Here is a 20,313-nt window from a genome sequence, read left to right as displayed (position 1 = left end):
CTCCGATTCTGAAAAAGTACGCTTTCTGTGCCATGAAATTGGGAGATGATGAATTTGTAATAATCATTGTACGATTACGGAGTTACAATTCGATTAAATGCTACGTGTATTTTTATTTTCGGTAAGATTTTGGCTATTTCTGAAAGCTTCTTCGCAATTTACAGATTGGATACTTACAGTGTACCTCAGGACTCTCTTTTCCTTTTTGATAACTAACTAGGAAGAGCTATCAATGTTGGTAGCGCAAAAGGGCCTTGGAGCCAGTCAATCTGCGCACCTTGACTCACAAGGGACTGGTAAAAGCGCATTGGATATTTGACAGGCTTGAAAAAGGCTCCTGCAATGGGATCAGCCCTGCAAATTAATAATGTGTCTTGTTTTAATCCCATCAACCCAGGAGAAACTGTAGTATATCATATACCCTAATAATGAACTTATTTATTTTCAGATCTGGATATGGGTTAGTAGCAGATTAAAAAGACAAGATGGTACCGTTGGGCCCTGCGATACCTATGTGTAAGAGCCTACTACTACAAAGTGCTGAAACGTCTCGCCAACACCCTAAAGCATGTATATTTCCGGCCTTAAGTAGGATGTCTCATAGTCAAAAGTAGCACCAAGCCATCCTACCACACCTGGGCAGCTTCATGTTCTCAAAATGGAAAGATGACAATTTTCGACTTTCCCCGATAGCCGGTACGTCCTTTAGTCAGATTCGACATCTCAATAAATCAAGTCCAAGTATCTTGGAAATAATTTGTCTACTTGATGATAATCCAAGGCAGAGGAATAAAAAATAACTTTCTTACTGGCCCAGAAAGCGATACTTCAGTGGTAAGTCGCTCCACCTGAGCCCCGAAACTGTCACGACTTGTTCATCCCCTGGCATGATGTCCAACGCGCTATCGCTGAGTTGCACATTATCCCGTTCCTCAAATACGAGACATTTGACAGGTCTTAGTACACTAATAGCGAGTCTCTGCTGTCCTGGGACATTCCCATTCTGAGCCTTTACTACCAGCCCACGGTCAGAGAAGTCAAGGTACTTCAACGGCTGCGGCCAATCGGCATCACGCGCAACAATGCGACCGTCCACCCAGAGTCGTACGGCAAGAACATGAGGCTCAGGCTGCGCGATATGATCAATAACTCCATCTGAGACAATATTGGTTGTCCCATTAGGAGTAATGGTAACATCGTGAACACTTGGGGGCCGTATATTTTCGCCACTGACTACTGACAAGAACCGAAGCTCGAGAGTGGCTTTAATACACTCGCGGCGGCTGCTCGCAATCCATATTTCATACTTTGCCTTGGTTGGGGGTCTCGCGTGAACAACACTCCAATCATGGTGTTCACGGCGAACGCCAACCGCCAGGGGCTCCATCACACGTTTCACTGTGTAGTAGGCAGGCTTAGGCCGTTGGAAGTAGTCAACAATCGCCCATGAGATCGTCGGCCAGCAATCATTGATTTGCCATAACAATGCTCCGCCACACTGACGGTCATTGCCCCATTGGCGACGCCATCCGCTGTACCCGAACATCATCGTCTCTGCCTGCACCACTTGGGTAAGGTGAATATATGTCTGTATATAGTCATGAGTACAACTCTTGAACACAGCAAGACTATAGTTAAACCATCCCTGGATGGCCGAGTATTAACTTACCTCAAGGTCTGTGGCCGTGCGCAAATTTTCCACGAGATAGGTCGCTAGTCGTCGCTCATGACCATCCGCTTTATTATGGAAATCCATAACCTGCGATTGCGGGAACTTGTCGGACTCATTTTCGATAAAATAATCAATCGTTGACATATGTGGAAACGCTTCCATACCAAACTCGCTATTGAAGCGGCCGCCGAGGGTATCAAAAATCTGATACTTCTCCTGTGTTCCATGCCAAACTAGTACAGATATATCAGTAAGACTCCGATCTATAACGCAAATCAGGTAGACCTACCATTCCACTGATGCATGTCTCCAACAGTTGGGTCTGACGTGACTTTTCCATCACCCCAAGGGCTCCCTGGGTGGTAAAATGTACTTGGGGAGAGCTCTGCCACTGTTTCCGGCAGTAGCTTCTCGTAGATATAGCGTGCAGGGAAATTCGTCTTTAGCCAAGACTCCGGATCCTTATCCTCGTAATTGTAGGTAATATTCGCCTGCTCCTGGACTTGGTAGTCTTCATTGTTTCCCACATATATAACAATGGAGGGATGGTGTCGCAAGCGGCAGATATTGTAGGTGACCTCTCGCTGAATCGATTCCAGTAGCTCAGGCCAAACCGGGTAATTTCCACAGGCAAACATAAAGTCTTGCCAGACAAGCAGTCCCATCTCATCGCAAGTCTCATAGAATGCTTTATCCTCGTATATTCCCCCGCCCCAAACTCTAATCAGAGGTCAGTAATAAAACAGAGACTCGATTGAGTACTTTTGATCATCATTGAGCTTACCTGACCATGGTCTGGCCTCCCTTTACCATGAGATCAATCCAACTTTTGTATCGCTCTCGGCGGATACTAGGAAGCAGGCTATCGGCTGGAATCCAACAAGAACCACCGCAGAAGATATCCTCCCCGTTGATTCGGAAAAAGAATGATTTACCGTGCTTGTCAGGTTGTTGAATAACTTCAGCAAATCGAATGCCAATACGCTTGGACATTTTATGCAGCTCCTTTTCAGGACCTCCTGAAACCGAAACCGACATATCGTACAAAGGTTGAGAGCCGTACCCATGAGGCCACCACAACTCTGGATTGTTGATCTGCAAGTTTGCTTCGATGCTCTTGCTGGAGTTTACTTCCACTGAAAAGCTCTGACAGGCAATCTGCTTTCCTCTAAGAGACAAACAAAAGCTGACTGTATAACACCCGGGGATGGCAGCATCGATTTCAGCAATAGCTGTGATGGTCGCTGTCTTGTGATTGTGCTCCAGGTGTGTCTGCGGCCATAACCCTGCCACTCGAACAGAGTATGCCTCTAAGCGTACATCTCTCCAGATTCCGGCAGTCATAATGACTGGGCCCCAATCCCAACCCCAATGGTACTGAGCTTTACGCACAGCCAGGCGTGCCATATCGCCATTGAAGCCTTCCCATCTGTGGTCTGGGTACTTGCTTCGTAGCTCCTGGGCTTTTAACTGAGCGCAATCAAACTCAATCTCTAGCACATGTGGGCCATCGGATTCAAGCAGAAATCTTGTGACGTCTACCCGATGACCGATAAACATGTTACTGCTTGTCAGGATATTCTGGCCATTGAGAGTAACTGATGCAAATGTGTCCAGACCATCGAATACAATGTCCACTTTCGCGCCGGTCGGAATATCAGGTCTTTTCAAATCTGTTCGGTATATCCATAATTTTTCGTTGACCCATTGGGCCTTTAGTTCATTGAAACCGATGTAAGGATCTTCGAGTCTATATTTTCAGGGTTAGTCTAGGAATCGCTAAGTATACCACTCGCGAATAGAACCTTTTGTTTGCAATCAGATCCTGCTGCACAGTAGAGGGAACTGCCGGTACAGACATCCATGCGTCTGGGCCATGATCGTCCCGGTCTTTGAATGTCCAACCATTGGACAACGGTAGTTCAAAAAAATTCATTTTTGCAGAAAATCAGGCGACAGGTATATTTCAAAGCAATGGCAAACACACAAAACGGCTTCCATTTACCCCTAGCACGGCCTTTGGAAATCATGCCTAAAGGTATTTATATTATTCATAATACTCCAAATTATGAACCGGCTTTGAGACACGCATCTATACAAGGTGGTTATCGCGCTGCCGAAAAGGTAACGGAACTTTCGGTCTCCGCCCACTCACTGCCTTTTTCGAATATTTGCAGGCGGAGCGCCTGAATGGTTAAACCCCCCTTCCCCCCAAAAAAAAGAAAGAAAAAAAGTCAAGTGCAGATCTTGAACATCAATATGCGACAACACTGCTAGTCAAGTCATACAGTAGTTCCTTTGCTGCAGAATTGGGGCTCTCCAAGTTGCTCTTGCTTTTGACTTTAGCTCTGTCTCATCTTCGTGGGCCAGGTTGTTTGATACGGGAGGCCGCACGTTCCGAATTTAGATATTTGAACAAGTGCATTTTAAATCTCCGTCAAAATGACCAAAGTGTCTACGTAGATCAATTACCCCACTCCTGTGTATTTGCTCTTTTCTAATATCCAGATGATGCCCGTCATGATCAACATTTTATTTCGCAAAGCACCTACGCAAACGGTCATCCACTCACTTCTTCATACACGATACTTCATATCCATAATCAAGCTTATCGAGGCCGATCACGATTGGGTCAAATGATTAGTTGATTCCAAATATTGCTTGGGTTGAAACCAGTTTCAACTCCGTAACTGCCAAGTGACTCGAATTGAGTGTGAGGAAATTAAGGGTCCAGTATAGGGCCCACTGGTTACCTCGTAAGAAGCACATAATGCGACCCTACGTTTGCAGAGACGACAGCATTCTCATCCGTTACGTGATTACAACCCACCTATTAAGCTCAGCATGAATAGGAGCCTGCATGTAATGTATACTAATCATGTGATTTATTTGTATTTATCAAGAGCATCTACCAACCGTTAAGGGTTAAGCTGTCTTCTGATCCGTCACAACTAAAGAACCTTTTGTCTCAATTTCAAAAATATTTCCCCGCCTGATTCAAAATAATATCAAGAAGTGAAACTATTCAAAATGAGGTGTTTTTATTATGGCTTATTCTTGGACAGGGTACAATGAAGGGTTTCGCGCAGGCATGAACGACGGAATACGGAGCACCCTTTGCCAAGTCTCCCGATTCATCCAGGGACCATTCGCACCCACTGGTAGGCCATCAAGTAGCTTCAAATCTTGGATGATCTTTCCTATTTTTACACGGGCGGGCTGGAGCCTAGGAAAGCTTCACTCATTAAATGTTTACAGCGGTGAAAAAGGTCTCACAGCCGCCCCCGTCCCCACTCCATAAATATCTATATAAGACGCGGGTTTTCTTTTTTTCGTCCCAACACTCATCACGGTAACAACGGCCATTGCCCGAAAAGAACATCACGATTGAACAAACTTTCTTCTTATCCAAGGTATCAAAAATGCGTTCTCTGTCCTTCTTCGGTGTCCTCGCACTCATTCCCACCGTCATCTCTTCGCCCGTAGCAGGATTCAAGCTTGCTACCCGTGGTGATGATCGAGGGAATGAGACGGTTTCTGGCCTCGGGGTTCGAAAGCAAGAAGTGACCGGCGCTGGTGGCAACACTCGTGACTTGGCCATTGCGATGCTGGAGACTAAGGCTATGACTAGTGACTATATATACGGTATTCATGAAAGCACCACATTTTGCCCAGTTTGTACATTAACAGATAAATTCACAGGGGATGGAAAGTCTGGTGATGCTACGAACTTTGGAATTTTCAAGCAAAACTGGTACATACTCCGTCACTCTGCATCTGCGTTCTTAGGCGAGACCGCGGACCAGGTTGATGATGGAGCCGTTCTGAAGTGTGTATCCAATCTACATTATAGAGTTATGACATTGTGTGAGCTAATATGTTGATCCTTCAAGCTCTGATTTGGATAAGGACATCGAGGCCCGTCACGATGGCGAAGATAAGTATGGCTTTGACGTTTGGTTCGCCGGCCATCGCAACGGAGCGTCAGGTGTTGAAAACCCTGATACTTCAGATATCCAAGGTCAGTGGATATGAACATGATCATTCATAACTCGGCTGACTCGATAAACAGGGTACAAAGATGCCGTTCTGTGGATTCAAGAGCAGATCGAGAGCAATGAAAAATATCAAAGTGATGATACTCGTTTCTGGGTCAACGTCCAGGCTATTTAAGCCTTAAATCAGCACCTTGCTGGGAGAGCCTTTGCCCTTTTCAAGATGAGCGTCAGTCTAGAGCTAATCAGCGGGTTGGAGCGGCGGGGGAAAGTATTGTGTTGGGTCTTGTGCTGGCTCGCTGCAACTTCCACTTGGTATTTCACCCGATGACCCACCTGGGCAATCGACTAGTTAGAAATTTACATGGTTCATCTTAGCTGTTGTTAATCAGTTGGTAATGTACCCATGGCAATATCATGTCTTTGCAGCTGCGTTCTTGTAACAAAAACAAAGGTGCCAAGATCTCTTATAGGGCTAGACACTTCAATCGAAGCATACATATGTGCCAAAGCTCATTGAGAATAAATTTGATGTACACTTAAGAATTGTAGCGGTTTTAGCTGTGGAGAGGTGCCTCGTGGCGTCATGGGCCATGTACGGCAAGAACAGAACCCTTCCATTACCGGGTCATCGATCGCGTGAACCAAGCCCCAGCGATTGGTATGGATCGGGCGAAGGCCAGCTGCTTTCAGATCTCAAGGGTGTCTGGGGTGAGGCCATGGCGGGAAAAGTCGTCTCACTCTATTTTCGACGGTAAACCACTCGGGGTATTTCGACGAATCGGTGTCGCTCATGCTGCCGGTAGTTGAAAGGGGCGTAGGTATATTAGGTAAAGGAGAGTTTGCGTCCAAGTCACGGTGTTGTCGCTTCGAAGGAGAAATACTTGCTGAGTCGCCGCTTTGACGATCGAAGCCCGCTTCGAGTGCTCACTATGACGACAAATATGAGAAACTAACGCTGATAAAAGTCGAGGGATTGGAGGTAGAGGAGACAAAGTCGAGAGGGCCACGAAACGGAGGGGGAAAGTCCCCGTGGCGTTTATTTGGAAAAATCATCAAAGACCGGGGCAATTGAAACCCGCTTGCACGAATACCCAACATGCTCCGAGTCATGTATGGCAACCTCTCGTACTTGTAGTATGATAAACAACCGGCAAGAGCGTCCTGAGTTACATATGGCAAATGCTGGGGGAAATTAGGGCTTCATCTCCAAATCCGAAGCTGAACATGGGAATAAAGTTGAATCTGTCTACCGATTTTCTTTTTTTGAAATGGTGTAATTTGCCAATATCGCCAATTAATACCAGCTCCAAATCATCACAACTTGAACCCGCGATCCAATGGATTATTAGGCACGGTCGAGCACATTTGGAGAAAGTGAGTTGGATTGGTTTATTCTTCATTGGGCATTTCCTGGTGGGGTAATCAGTCCGGGCAGCCGCCCCTGCTCGGAGTTGTGCTATTTGGACCATCTTTTTTACTAATTGGATCACATATTTGCTTTTCCTAGATTAGTAGTATTTCCAATACAAATTCAGATATACCTCTGTTATACAGTAGAATAGTAAAAGATTAAGTTTGCAACCTCTTGTTGGACTATCTTAGTCTTCCGCCTTTGAATAGGAGACTCGTAGCTACCTAAGATGGAATAGATTGGCGTATTTATTATATCTTAGGTAGCTACTACTAGTCTACTCTAGGGGGTTGCAAACTTTAGTTGTGTTACTGAATGTGTATGAGAAATACATACTAAACTGAATTCAGAAGGACCATAGTGCATTTAGCAAAAAGGATGGTCCAACTAGCAGCACTCCCCGCTTGGAAGCCTCAGCCCAACAGTGATCATTCTTCGAGTTCTCTTGGTGCATAGTTGATTCGTTCATACTGGATGGCCCGTATCTACTAAAGCGCTAGCCCCCTTCTACTTTTCCATCCGGGCCCCTTTCAGGGTTTCCCTTTGCCGTTCATATCCTTTTCATTCGCGCAGCTCCAAAATGGCATCAGCTTCGGCCTCGGGATGCAGCCACCGTTCTGTGCAATTCGAATGCTCGCGCCATGCTGCTCAATCGGGGTTCAAAAGACCCAACATGCGAGAACGCGTTGCAGCAACAAAGCTGGAAAATGACAACCTTATGCCTAGCCCCGCTCTGCTAAAAGGTAATCCTGAAACTTTTCCTGGGCCATTGGTACTGCCAGGGGATGAGATTGCCGAAGATCCTGAATATCCACCTCAATCTTTGCAGGAATGGTTTGACGAGGAAGATCGCAACTCAGTTACGCCAAGTCGGAGAACTGTCTATGTGGTTCCCCCGCCACAAATAAGTGATGGTGTTGATTTTCTTGAACCATGGAGCCGGCCAAAGGGTTATCGGCAGGAAGACCGAGTGGAGCCTCCTTTGACTCAGGAGGTACATGAATATCTGAGCGCGTTTTATCACGGGCTTCCGGTGAAGCTGATGCCTCGGTCGACCCTCTGCCTCGTCCGATGGGATTCCGGAGGAGCTTCCGCCAAATCAACCTCCAAAGCCAAATCTCAGCGGCCCAAGTTTGTCGGTCTGCAAGTATCTCAGGAATCTGTTCGAATTCGCATTCGTGCCTCGAGGGATGACGTCTTTGATGGACAACTCAATTTAAATGACCTTCTCGATGCTGTGATTGGCATGTTGCCCAAGGATGCATACGCACTTCTGTTCTTGGTCAATCACGATATGTATGAAGATGAAAACGATGATTTTGCTTGTGGTCGTGCTTATGGAGGGAGCCGGGTGGCCGTTGTCTCGAGCGCCAGATATAATCCAAATTTAGATGAACTTGAGTCGGTCGAACGTCTTCATGCTTGGCCAGCATCACATTGCAAAAGTTATATATCTGCTTTCTGCAATGCGGCTGACGAGGATTCCACGGCCAAGAAGACTTCCAAACCCCAAACGAAAACAAAACAAAACAAAGGGAAGGTCGGTTCCTCCACGTCCAGGGTAAGCCCCATGGAAGCTGCGATATCCATTCATCGCACTCTTCCCATGGAAAATCTGACGGGGACCTCGCTCTCCGCACTCTGGCTTGGGCGAGTTTGCCGAACAGCTAGCCATGAACTGGGTCACTGTTTCGGTATTGACCATTGCATGTACTATGCTTGTTCCATGCAGGGCACAGCATCGGTGGGTGAAGACGCCTCGCAACCACCTTATCTTTGTCCAGTCGATCTGGCCAAAGTTCTCCATGCCACGTCGACAACAGCTATCGGACGATACAATGCCCTTCTCGCTTTTTGTGAGAAACCTCATAGCAAGAATGAACACATGTTTGCGCCTTTTGCGGCTTGGATTCGTGGAAGAATAGTTGAGCTGGAAGAATAGGCCGATGATGTCAATATTTCTCATATAGCTCCGAAATTATCTGAATGATTCTTATGGTTAATAATGAAGTGTTGTAAGAAGCGCAACTGAGGGTAAAATGACAGTCCCTAAGGCTCCAAGGCCACAAGGCCACAAGGCATCAAAGTGGTGAGCGGCAGTATTACACCGCCTGCTGTTCATTATTCCACGCCGAAGAGCTTCACCCACACCTTGCTTCCATACCTCGCTCGCGCAGCTTCACTCCAAAATGGCGGCCCCCGTGGATGCCAAGCTGCTGAAGAAGACCAAGTTCCCTCCGGAGTTCAGCCGGAAGGTGGACATGAAGAAAGTCAACATTGAAGTCATGAAGAAGTGCGCATTTCCCGGGATTTCCCAAAATGCCGCAATCGCGGAATTAACATTCGTTGCAGATGGATTGCCAGTCGAATCTCCGATGTAAGTACCCTCATCGAACATGATGTGTATTATTCTACAGGGCAACGCCCTGAGATATTAGTTATCGGGCCATGCGGGAGAATTGGAACTAATTGACGATCAAGATCCTTGGCAATGAAGATGATGTGGTGATCGAGCTGTGTTTCAATCTCCTGGAAGGGACTCGCTTCGTATGTTCCCTTGACTTTCTCTTACTCACACTTGACAACCTAACGTACCTGCATTGACTAACGCTTCACCTTTCTCTAACTAGCCCGATATTAAATCGCTCCAGATCCAATTGACCGGGTTCCTCGATCGAGATACGGCCAAGTTTTGTCAAGAACTATGGTCGCTATGCCTCAGCGGTCAAGAAAATCCCCAGGGTGTTCCAAAGGAGCTTTTGGAAGCGAAGAAGCTGGAATTGATGCAAGAAAAGGTACCGCACATCCCAATGCTATCTTTTAGCGCCCATTTGACCATTAGAACTACAGGCCGAGGCCGAGAAGGCTGCGGAAGCAGCCCGTCGACAGAAAGAACAAGAGCAAAACCGCGATCGCGAGATGGACGACCTAAGACGCCGAGAGCGTGGTGATCGAGGCGATCGAGGCGGAAGAGGTAGACGAGGAGGTGGTCGTGACTTCGGTCGACGAAGCTCACGATCTCCGCCCCGATACCGAAGCCGGGAACGATACCGTGAACCCCCATCTCGCCGCGATTTCGATTCCTACGTCCCGTCTAGCAATCACAGAGGCCGTCGACCAGATCACTCCCCCAATTCGCGCTCCCCTTCTCGCTCCCGCTCACCGCCCCGTCGACAGCGCCGCCGCAGCTTCAGCAGATCGAAATCGCCGGAACGCCGAGATCGCAAGGAAAATAGGCAGAGGCGACGAAGCCCGGACTACGGTGATCGAGACAGATCCATATCCCGAAATGATTCCTCCCGCTCACCAAGTCCCAGGCGAGACCGAGGCAGACGCCGCTCTGTCTCCCGCAGCGTAACACCCCCGCGACACCACAACCGACGCGGAAACGCCAAACACCAGTCCAGATCGCGTGAGCGTGAGCGAGGTGATCGTAGGAAAGCTAACGATCGCGACGCTGGCCGACTAAGCCGCAGTTGCAGTCGCGATGATGATCACCACCATAATAACCACCGGCGTCGTAGCCCTGGCGATCGGAGCCGGAGCCGGACCCGCAGCCACGGTCCTAGAAAGGAAAGAGGTCGTCGCCGTTCCATGGACAGGTACAACCCTTCCAGTCGGAGAAGGCGTAACACATCATCTGCATCCGCGCCTGATGAGAAGCGACAAAAGATGGCTGATGAATACGAGGGTCCTTCACGTCATTCCGGATCACCAAGTGAGAGGTCGTCTATGCAAACGAAGGGACAACCCGATGATGCCGAGTGAGGTCGGTTACTTTGAACCTCGGAGATATAGCTAAAATTTCATGCGCATGCGGTCCGCATTTCCATTGGCGTTGAATATCCTGGTCACATTTAAGTTCTGTTCCCGTTTTCTTCTCTTGTTATCTTTATGGGGGCGCAGAATTTTTTCTCTCGACTATCTACATGAAATCTAAACATTCAAATGCGAGCGAATCCTTGGAAACCAACCCTAGTCCTACCTGACCTTTTAAATGTTCAAGTTGTTTTGTGGGAAACATCAGTGAGCATACACTCTTCAACTAGTAGGCATCCAATGGTATTGGTGCTACTATTCCGGTAGCTACTCCAGTAGGGTGTTTCCACAGCAATCCAACAGTCCTTAGAACTTATCATAAACGGGGTGGAGCAACCTCTACGCTTCAAGGAAATAGGGGATACTGCTAGTGACCATGCACCTAATAATCACGAAGCTAAAATCAGCCCTGGCGTTCAATTGAAATTCGTTTACTTCAAGATCGGACATGTAAGAAAGCTTTTAATCGGATAAGTCTATCATGAAGCACAGTGCTCAGAAAGAAAACAAAAATTTTTCACAACAGAAAGAAGTAGTCTATCAATGGCAGGTTGAATAGTATATTTGAATAGTATAAGGAATGTACTCCATTGAAGGGGGAATCAGTAAGGCGCAAATCGACAGATCGTGTATATGTAGAAGGTAAGGTTGATTCGACGCCAGAAGTCTAAAAATCACAAACTGCCCAAAGCCGTTCGCCCATATAAATATACAGTTACATGGTGAGGCCAGGAGTTCCCAGAGCAGATTAGAATTAAAATTAAATATCTACAGACAGGACAGAAGCGAAGGGGTGAGCAGCTGAGATCACGATAAAACGTGCTCTGCAGGTCACTCGACATGCCATGGGGGTTCGAGGGTCATCTTGTCATAAGAAAAAATAAACAAAAGTGGGAGAAGACATCCTTGAATAGATGTTCTTCATGGACTGCGGTTTTGAAGCCGCTTACTTCGAGCAGTTGCAGACGGTGGAGGTGACGGTGACAGTGGCGGTACTGTCAGTCTCGTCACCACCGCCGCTGGGACCCGAGGGAGCATTGGTAGGAGCAGGGGGCTGGCTGGCACCGCCGCCGGGGACAACAGTGGAGGTGACGACGGGAGTGACATCGGTCTCGCAGGGAGTGCTGGCGCTAGCACCAGGGCCGCCGGGGACATTGCCAGATTCGGTGGGAGAAGCACCGGAAGGAGCAGGGCCGCCGGGAATCACAGTCGAGGTGACGATGGCGCTGGTCTCAGTATCACAAGGGGTGGTGGCAGGGCCAGATGGGGCAGGGCCACCGGGGACACCACCAGACTCGGAAGGAGAGGCGCCTGAAGGAGCAGGGCCACCAGGAATGATGGTGGAGGTAACGATGGCACTGGTCTCAGTGTCACAGGGGGTGGTAGCAGCACCGGAGGGAGCGGGGCCACCGGGGACACCACCAGACTCAGAAGGAGAGGCGCCTGAAGAAGCAGGTCCAGAGGGAGCAGGGCCACCAGGAATCACAGTAGAGCCAACAGTGATGCTGGTTTCAGTGTCACAAGGAGTAGTGGCAGGGCCAGCAGGGCCGCTTGGGGCCGGGGTCTCACCAGGAGAGGCACCAGTAGGGGTAGAGCCACCGTTGGGACCACCGGGGACGACAGTGGAGGAGACAATGGCGCTGGTCTCGGTATCACAGGGGGTGGAAGAGGCGCCAGGGCCGCTGGTGACAGATCCAGAGAGAGCAGGTCCAGAGGGAACAGAGCCTGAAGGAGCAGGGCCACCGGGGATCACAGTAGAGCCAACAATGGCGCTGGTCTCGGTGTCACAGGGAGTGGTAGTAGCGCCGGAGGGACCGCTGGGGGCAGGAGTCTCGCCGGGGGGAGGCACCAGTGGGAGTAGAACCACCGTGGGAGCCACCAGGGATTGAGACGGAGACGGAGCCGGAGGGAACAGCAGGGGTGGACGACGGCAGGCTGGGAACGGAGGAGGAAGGCTTGGGGGCACCGGGAATGCTGCAGCCAGTGAACCACTCGATAATGATCAGCTCGATGCTGATACCAATGTCGATGCTGGTGCAGCCACCGAGGAAGGCAGCAAGCTCAGCACGAGCCTCCCAGGAGAGAGAAGCGAGGCTCTCGCCAGAGATGAGCAGACCAAGGGCACCACGGAGGTTGACACTCAGGGTCTCAAGGACAGTGACACTCAGGAAACCGGTGATATCACCGACAAGGCCAGTAACGAGGTCGACGGAGGTGTCAACAGTGGCACCCAGGGACAGCCACAGCAGGACAACAGACTTCAGCTCGACGCCCAGAGAGCAGCTGGAGCCAGAGAGCCAGATAGCGAGAGCGGTGCGGACCTCAACGGACAGAGCGGAGGCGAGGTGACCCTTGGCGCAACCCTGAAGGGCGAGGAGAATGTTGGCATCGAGGTTGGCGGCAATGTCAGCCTCGAGGAAAGCAGCAATGGAACCCTGGGCGTGGACAGAAAGAGCACCGTGCTCCTCAACGGAGAGACCAACGGAAGCACCAACAGAGATAGCAGACAGAGCACTCTCAGAGAGAGAACCAATGGCGACGAGACCAGCACCGTGCTTGCCGTGGATCCAGGCAAGAAGGGAGACCTTCAGGTCAGCGCTGAGAGGGCAGCCATCAAGGTTAAGCCAGGCAAGCAGAGAAGCCTTGATATCGGCAGTCAAGCTGCCAGCGACACCACCGTTAGCACAGACACCGAGACCAGCACGGATATCAGCACCGAGGCTCAAGTGGGCCTCGAGGAAAGCAGAAAGAGAAGCCTGAGCAGAGAGCTCAAGGACAAGAGTGGACGCCAGGTCCACAGCGGAAAAGACACCATCAATGGTCACATAGATGGAGTCCTTAGCAGCAATCTCAGCGCAAGCGGGGATGAATGCGGACAGAGAAGCCAGTACATCGGCAGCCAAGGTGACATCGGCAGAAGCATCACACCAAGTCAGAAGGTGAGTCTTGAGGGAGCCCTTGATGTGGGCCTGGGTGTGCAGCCACTTCTTGAGCTCAGCACGAGCATCGGCGTGAATGGTGCCAGCACCACATCCGATAGCACCACCCTGAAGAGCAGCAGCACCGTGAGCACTCAGACCAGAGAGGATGGAAACGGAGGTAGAGGCACCACCACCCAGGATGAGGTGGAGAATGTCACCAACGTCGACGGTGACATCACCGAGGATATCAGCGAGAAGTCCGAAGGTGCGGCGGTCGTGGGTGATGTCGCGGGCAGGGTAGGCCAGAGAGGAGCCTGCCAGAGCGGCGAGCAGGAGGAGAGAAGAACGCATTGTCGGCGTCACGAGTGTGTTATAGCGAATGTATAGGCGTCAAAGAGCCAAAAGTGAATGACAGTGAAAAAAAGAATGGTTTTGACAAAAAATCAAACCGTGAAAAAAAAAGAAAGACAGACAAACCACAACGGCCGTCCAGAAACAGTATTAACGATAGACTGGTGGAATAATAAAGATGTGAAGTAGTGACGGGAGGGCGAAGATCCTCAATATTTATACAGCCCCCCCTGATCATCCAGGAACATCGCCGCCTACTGGAAGTCGAATCTCCACTTGGGTCCAGCATATCCCAGTAGCACCGGACGGACCAGGAGGTGCACTACCCCGGTCTCGACACCTCAACGCCATCAGTCCACATTTGGAGCTATCCACTCTAATCCCCATCCCCCTTAGACTCGCGGATATCGGGGGGTAGCGTTGGATCGCTGAGGGCCCATCCAGTGGAGCAAGGCTACCAGTAATAACCCATCGGATGAGCCTAGGTAAAACATCATGGGTGGAAACGGTGCCCGCTTGTGCCGCCCATTTGTGGCGAGGCCGTCACAGATGGTGTCAGGTTCCCGGTAAGGCCCATTGAAAGACATATTGGGATTTTCATTCTGACTATTGACCCTACCTGCGTGATAGTGCCTGGTCAAGAAGATGAGAGACCCTTGGAATTTAGGGCAAGAAGCGGCAGTTGGCATACGGTAGTATACGACTTGAGGATCCAAGTTTGCGGTCAAATTTTGGTGTATTGGCACGAGTGCTCCCGAGAGAAGACATGCGAGTACAATGACTAACCCGGTAACTCAGGCGAGGATCATCAGGAGAAATGCATCATCGCCCACCTGTCCAAGTAACTCAAGGGAAACGATCGTCATGACCCACCAACGGTCGAGCCAGGACCCGAAAGAATATTGGACTGAGTTATTTTGGTCTTGCGCTCTAAAAAGAAGAGAATCCTAGTCAGGTCAGGTCTAGCTTGCAATTAAAAGGGGGTGGGTGCTTTATTGCTTGGTTCTTTGGTTAATTAAATCCAATAAATGGAAAAGCGCCGTCGAGTTCACCCAACAAACCTCTCTGTCTCTGGCTTCTGGGCTGGGAAACAATTGAGAATCTTTCCGAGTGGTCGATTGGGAAATGGCCCCATATCCCCCAGGGGTTTAGTCCAGGAACGAGATGCACAGCCTAGACGCTTTCGAGCTTAGTATCACCGCATCTTGCTCTGCTTTCGAAATCCCTTGGGGGGAGAGGAAGAGACATGTCGAAACAAATGGACCCAAGGTTCAAGGTCTTGACTTCGGTGGCTAGCCGACTGATTTTTTGGTTCTTAACGCTTATTGCTCCTGGGTGAGGGGGGTCAGGGAGGGTCGCCAGAAAACGTTAGCTGCCATTCACCTCCATATGCGTACCGCGGATGGTGCATGATATCTCTAAACCTTGAAAGTTTTTTTTGGTTATTGTTGTTATTTATTTTTCCGCCCATGTGCGAGTTGACGCAGATTCCGGCAATATTTCTGGAGGATGATGCAGCCTGCATGCAGCTGGCGGGAAGAGCTCCACGGGGGGGGGTATGAATCGCAGCAGGATGCGATCGCAAATTCAGGATTTTTCTCGCCAAAAGCCCAGGAGTCGAAAGTCTGGACTGGCAAAGTTGGCAAAGTTGGGAAGCTGCACTATGCAAGCCACCGCCCGAATGACAACGATAGTCTGCAGACTGCAGTTCGCTTTGCAGGGACTGGGACCCCACCATATGGAGTAAACAAAGGAACAGAAAAGTGACCGGCGTCGCAGAAGTTGCAAGGAGAGACCCATTCAGCCCATTCAGCCCATTCAGCTCAGAGCTGCCCCAAAATTGGCCATCCAAAAGCCCCCCTGGACCCAGGGGTGTTGACTCCACAAGGAGAGGGCTTGTGTGGAGTCAGGGCTTGCAACGCGAAACAGGCACAGCGCCAGGGGCAGTGGCTAACTTTTGACTCCACTCACCATCTGTTTGTCCAATCGACCTATACAAGTGTGTTTGCCTTTCAAGCTTCTCTGTCCGCCAGACTCCGCAGACTACTGCATCAAGATGAAACTAGCGGCCAGCCTCTTTTCCCTTCAAGCCATCGGGTAGAGAACCGGTTCGTTTGACCCTAGAGGGGCGTCCCGAGGATCTCGAGGCGATCGCTGTTTCACTATCTCCCAACTCTCCCCCAGGTTGGCTCTCTCCAGAGCATGGAGACAAAGCGCGACGCCTCAAGTGTGAGATATAGTACCAGTTCGATCGATATAGAAAAAGGGTTTGCGCTCGTGCTAAAAAAAGAACCCCTCGTCGCGTTAGATTGCCGAATTCGAGACCTGAGGTTACAACTGGCTGGAATGCATGCTTGTGGAATTTCCCAAGTTAATTTGCGATGCGTCCGATTTACGACAGAACCCTATGGGACAGTTAGATTGCCTCGAGTACTGAGAAGTTGGTCCATGCTTTAGTTGCCGAGGGATCAGGCACACCCTCTCGGATAGAGATTAATCTAATTAGGTTCGGCATAACACTGCCTTGTTGTCCGCCGGCTCCTTCGGATCCTGGACGTCAATGGACGCAGGATGATAGATCAGCTTCCACTGCCATTGGATGATCTTGGACATTATCCCTTGGGGGCCATGCATCGAACGTCATTCCTGCCATCCTCCCTGTCGCAGAGATGCACGTCGGAGAATATCTTTCCTCTCTTGATCCCCGTCGCCACACTTTGCCGACAGCGAGAACAATTGAACCGTCCCTGAATGTATTTCGTACCTCAAATCTGATAAGGGCCTTAGCAGAGATCAATGGATCCAGGAACACTTTGTCATCCACTACTCCTTTTGGCCATTGCACCGAGAGTTCTGGATCGATCCATAAGCGGATCTATGTAGATGGCATCACATGGCAAGAACCATACTTTGACTTTTCTTGTATTATTTTTGGAGTTCTTCTGGAAAAAATAAAGTCAATACTACTCGGTCGGACATTCTCCAGCAACATCCATAGTGGAGTTCCGGTGTTATGTGTTTAGCATTCTGCAGAATCTGCAGACTCTGCTCCAGATGCATCGCAGACCTTTTCGTGTATGGTGCGTGCACCAGGTATCGCCATGGTACCTGAGTCGAATATTTTTCTTGGCGGGGTCGAGGACGGTGGAGCTGTTGAAAGGAAGGAGACTATGGAGTACTCGTAGGAGAGTGTGCATGTGAGCCTCTTTATTTACGGTGCTCGTAGCCGATACCCTTGTTGAGATTACCCAATTACTAAGATTTCTCGACGCCACGGTTTGGATTGCTCAGTCTGACTTACAGTATACCTTGCATGCAAGAAGAGTGAAGGAGATTGGCTAATATTTTTATTTTTATTTTCACGTATGCGTCTTGCCATCGTTCGGAGATTGAATTAGTTGCAAGTAATTCTTTGGCTGGAGGAAATTGGATATTTACAAGTTATCGCCAAAATAGTACTATAGTACGTAACTAATAGAATTTGATTCTTGATGTTGCCTTCCACGATTGACTGCCAGTGGTTCAAGGAAGTTCCAAGGATTAGAAACCACCTTTGACTTCCGTTACTAGTACTACTAGGTATCTCCGCACGATCGAGTTCAAGTTCAAGTTGTTATAGTAGGTAGTCCACGGCTGGTCTCCAACGGGCAGGTTACTACCTAGTAACTAGTAGTAGGGCACTGGTAGGTGGACACCCCTAATCTGTATGTGAACACCCCTCGGGCCTAATTAGGAATGGCACGGTATATGTAATACCGAGGATGATATCTATTATTACCGTAAGGACGCTTTGAGGGTGTTCTTCTTGGCCATCACGTGTAGGTGGTGGTGGTGGAATACACCATGTTGTATACGGTTGCAATCGCGAGCGATCGTGGGTGTGGAGGCCCTTAGCGCTAGTACAATACAGGAAGCAGAGGCTGATTTCGTCAGGGCTATTTTCATTGTATGTTTGAACGATTCAGCGCGGCGGGAATATGTTATGGTGGTTTGTTGCCGATACGGCGGCCCCCATACGACTGTAGAGTTGTGAATAGCTTTATTTCCCGCCCGATCGGGCAGCTTTTTGATAAATTATATACTGTATTTTTGATATATTATAGTAAGTTCGCTAAAAAAAGTATTGTGTGAATGTGAAAGAACATAGGAATTCTTTGGATAGTTTAACCTTCTCCCGCTCGCTACTTTTGTTGTTTCACGTCCTCCGAAGATAACCGCTTTGATACCTACGATCGCTCTTAGGGCGGTGACACAAATTTGTGAAATGAGTGAATTGGACCCGCGAAACACAGTTCCTGCCCATGCAGGTAGGCATAGTGCTAACATATAATTTTCTCAAGTCCCCCGAATTGGTGTCACACTGTTAAGCCATTCATTCAATCATTGGAGAGCCATCAACGTAAGTATTCCTGTTATTGAGAGACTCAAGTGTCAATGTACTGAATGTAAGTAGCAACAAAATGTGCTACCATTGGTGGATTTTATCGGAAGCTTCACTGATTTCTTGTACATTCCTAAAATCTTTGCAGATATTGTAGCGGGGACTAGAAAGCCTGTTAGTCGTCGGTTTCGTCTTTGAGCTAAAGAAACAGAAGTATGTTGGAGCAAATGAATACTATGGCCTGCGTGAGGATGTGATAAAGAGACGACTTAGTATGTTTAGACAGTATTCAAAATTGATTAGTTCCCGCTTTATAGGGATGCAGAGCTATTGTTGCTTAAGTACGGTCAACGTTTGCTGGAAATCGGAATGAAAGATGGTTCCCTTATTTCTGTGAGTACTTTCTACCAATAATCCCAAGAGCGAGTCAAGAGTGAATCCTTTACAAATAGATTTAAAGAGTATGTCGGAATTGACTAACATGACGATGAGTGTGACTTCGAAGTTAAACTACAAGGAGAGCTTAACCAAGCCCCCCCCAGGTAACTATTTCTGATTTTTTTTATATATCTGATTTCTCTTACTGATCCGCCTATGAAGCTCCAATACAAAGTGCCTTACCTTATGCGCACAGTCAAGCACCAACGCTATCTGTGTGCAGATACATCTGGCAGCTACAAAGAAATATCCTTCGGTTACATGTTTTATGCTCAAAAGAGTCTTGCCGACAAGTTCATGTTTCACGTGGCCGATGGGCATTTCGGCTGAAACCATCTCCTTTGTGACTGACCCAGCTGGCATGGCTCATTTTCTGAGACAACCATCCAGTGGCCAGGTCCATTGTCAAGTAGATCGAAGCGTACTGTATCAGACCTCCTTCATGGAGAGTCCGATAGAACATGTCAAATAGATAGTTCAATAGACAGGTTCAATGTTGACCAAATAGTGTCGGCAATATCTTACGAATACTTCTTGAGACCAGATCTATAGGTGATCCGACTGCATGGCTTATATAACTATAATGGACCCATAAATAGCGAGAAATAGGGACAATACAGAGTCATTGATATCTCCAATTGGTCGGATACAGTGTGAGAATTGCTAACTAACTAACTAGGGATTGACACATGGTTCATGCTTGAAAGATCAGGTGGCATGCGCAATGCTCCATGAATCTCAATTCTGGCAGTCTGGTTAAGAGATCATGCACCAAAATTCAAAGTGGCCATCGAATCCAACCAGATACTTGCTTCAATCTGCATGGGAAATCTACCCGGCAATATTATCCAACTGCTCGGCAGCCGGCCTAAGCATATAAATATTCCCACCTGGTGGCGGGGGAAGCCGATACAGAACAGCCTGCGCTTTGCGGTTTCCTGCATCAGCTACTGCCTCTACATTATCCGTCGCCGCATACGGCTGAAAGTCCAGTTCCTGGAAGTCCCACGCGCTCTGCCCTTCTCCCGCAGCTGCCAACAAAAATTCCGTCGCTCTAAACAGACTCTGTCCGTCAGGCCCCTCATAACCGAACAGATCTAGGCCAACCTTCTTGGCCACAAGTGCGAAGCGCAGATGTGCGCCAAGATTGAAATTGGAGTAGTGCCAGCTGCGTGTCCTCACCAGTTCCATTGGCTGGGAGCCATTAGGCCTTATCTGGCCATTAATTAGAGATTTAGCTACCTGGCATGTCTCTTGTGAGAGAGCCATATCGCCTGCGAAGAGAGCGAGAGCTGCAATCTGCATGTTGGCGAAGGTCCCGT

General features: G+C 48.8%; 6 protein-coding genes across 6 annotated transcripts; 3 read left to right on the top strand and 3 right to left on the bottom strand.

Moving 5' to 3' along the window:
* Positions 1-805: 805 nt before the first annotated feature.
* On the bottom strand, positions 806-3,608 carry N7481_012102 (beta-mannosidase; the record flags this gene model as incomplete). Its single annotated transcript, XM_057271321.1, has 5 exons — positions 806-1,588; positions 1,670-1,905; positions 1,962-2,392; positions 2,457-3,422; positions 3,478-3,608. The coding sequence occupies 5 exons, from the start codon at positions 3,606-3,608 to the stop codon at positions 806-808; spliced, it is 2,547 nt and encodes an 848-aa protein (XP_057115509.1).
* A 1,486-nt stretch (positions 3,609-5,094) lies between these two features.
* On the top strand, positions 5,095-5,845 carry N7481_012101 (glycoside hydrolase family 134 protein; the record flags this gene model as incomplete). The annotated part of the gene is made up of 4 exons (XM_057271320.1): positions 5,095-5,317; positions 5,375-5,501; positions 5,566-5,693; positions 5,745-5,845. The coding sequence occupies 4 exons, from the start codon at positions 5,095-5,097 to the stop codon at positions 5,843-5,845; spliced, it is 579 nt and encodes a 192-aa protein (XP_057115508.1).
* Positions 5,846-7,661: 1,816 nt separating this feature from the next.
* On the top strand, positions 7,662-9,023 carry N7481_012100 (archaemetzincin; the record flags this gene model as incomplete). Its single annotated transcript, XM_057271319.1, has 1 exon — positions 7,662-9,023. The coding sequence occupies one exon, from the start codon at positions 7,662-7,664 to the stop codon at positions 9,021-9,023; it is 1,362 nt and encodes a 453-aa protein (XP_057115507.1).
* A 247-nt stretch (positions 9,024-9,270) lies between these two features.
* N7481_012099 (PWI domain-containing protein) lies at positions 9,271-10,439 on the top strand (the record flags this gene model as incomplete). Its single annotated transcript, XM_057271318.1, has 6 exons — positions 9,271-9,374; positions 9,434-9,458; positions 9,563-9,628; positions 9,712-9,876; positions 9,932-10,028; positions 10,093-10,439. 6 exons carry the CDS (start codon positions 9,271-9,273, stop codon positions 10,437-10,439), a joined length of 804 nt encoding a protein of 267 aa, XP_057115506.1.
* A 1,407-nt stretch (positions 10,440-11,846) lies between these two features.
* Positions 11,847-14,172, bottom strand: N7481_012098 (putative cell wall protein; the record flags this gene model as incomplete). The annotated part of the gene is made up of 2 exons (XM_057271317.1): positions 11,847-12,731; positions 12,793-14,172. The coding sequence occupies 2 exons, from the start codon at positions 14,170-14,172 to the stop codon at positions 11,847-11,849; spliced, it is 2,265 nt and encodes a 754-aa protein (XP_057115505.1).
* Positions 14,173-19,822: 5,650 nt separating this feature from the next.
* On the bottom strand, positions 19,823-20,296 carry N7481_012097 (alginate lyase family protein; the record flags this gene model as incomplete). Its single annotated transcript, XM_057271316.1, has 1 exon — positions 19,823-20,296. One exon carries the CDS (start codon positions 20,294-20,296, stop codon positions 19,823-19,825), a length of 474 nt encoding a protein of 157 aa, XP_057115504.1.
* Positions 20,297-20,313: the final 17 nt, after the last annotated feature.

This window comes from Penicillium waksmanii, assembly GCF_028829765.1.
Source record: "Penicillium waksmanii strain IBT 27052 chromosome Unknown utg000010l:1.0-3698451.0:1.0-3701458.0, whole genome shotgun sequence".
Lineage (NCBI taxonomy): Eukaryota > Fungi > Ascomycota > Eurotiomycetes > Eurotiales > Aspergillaceae > Penicillium > Penicillium waksmanii.
This window is presented reverse-complemented; position numbering and strand designations above follow the sequence as displayed.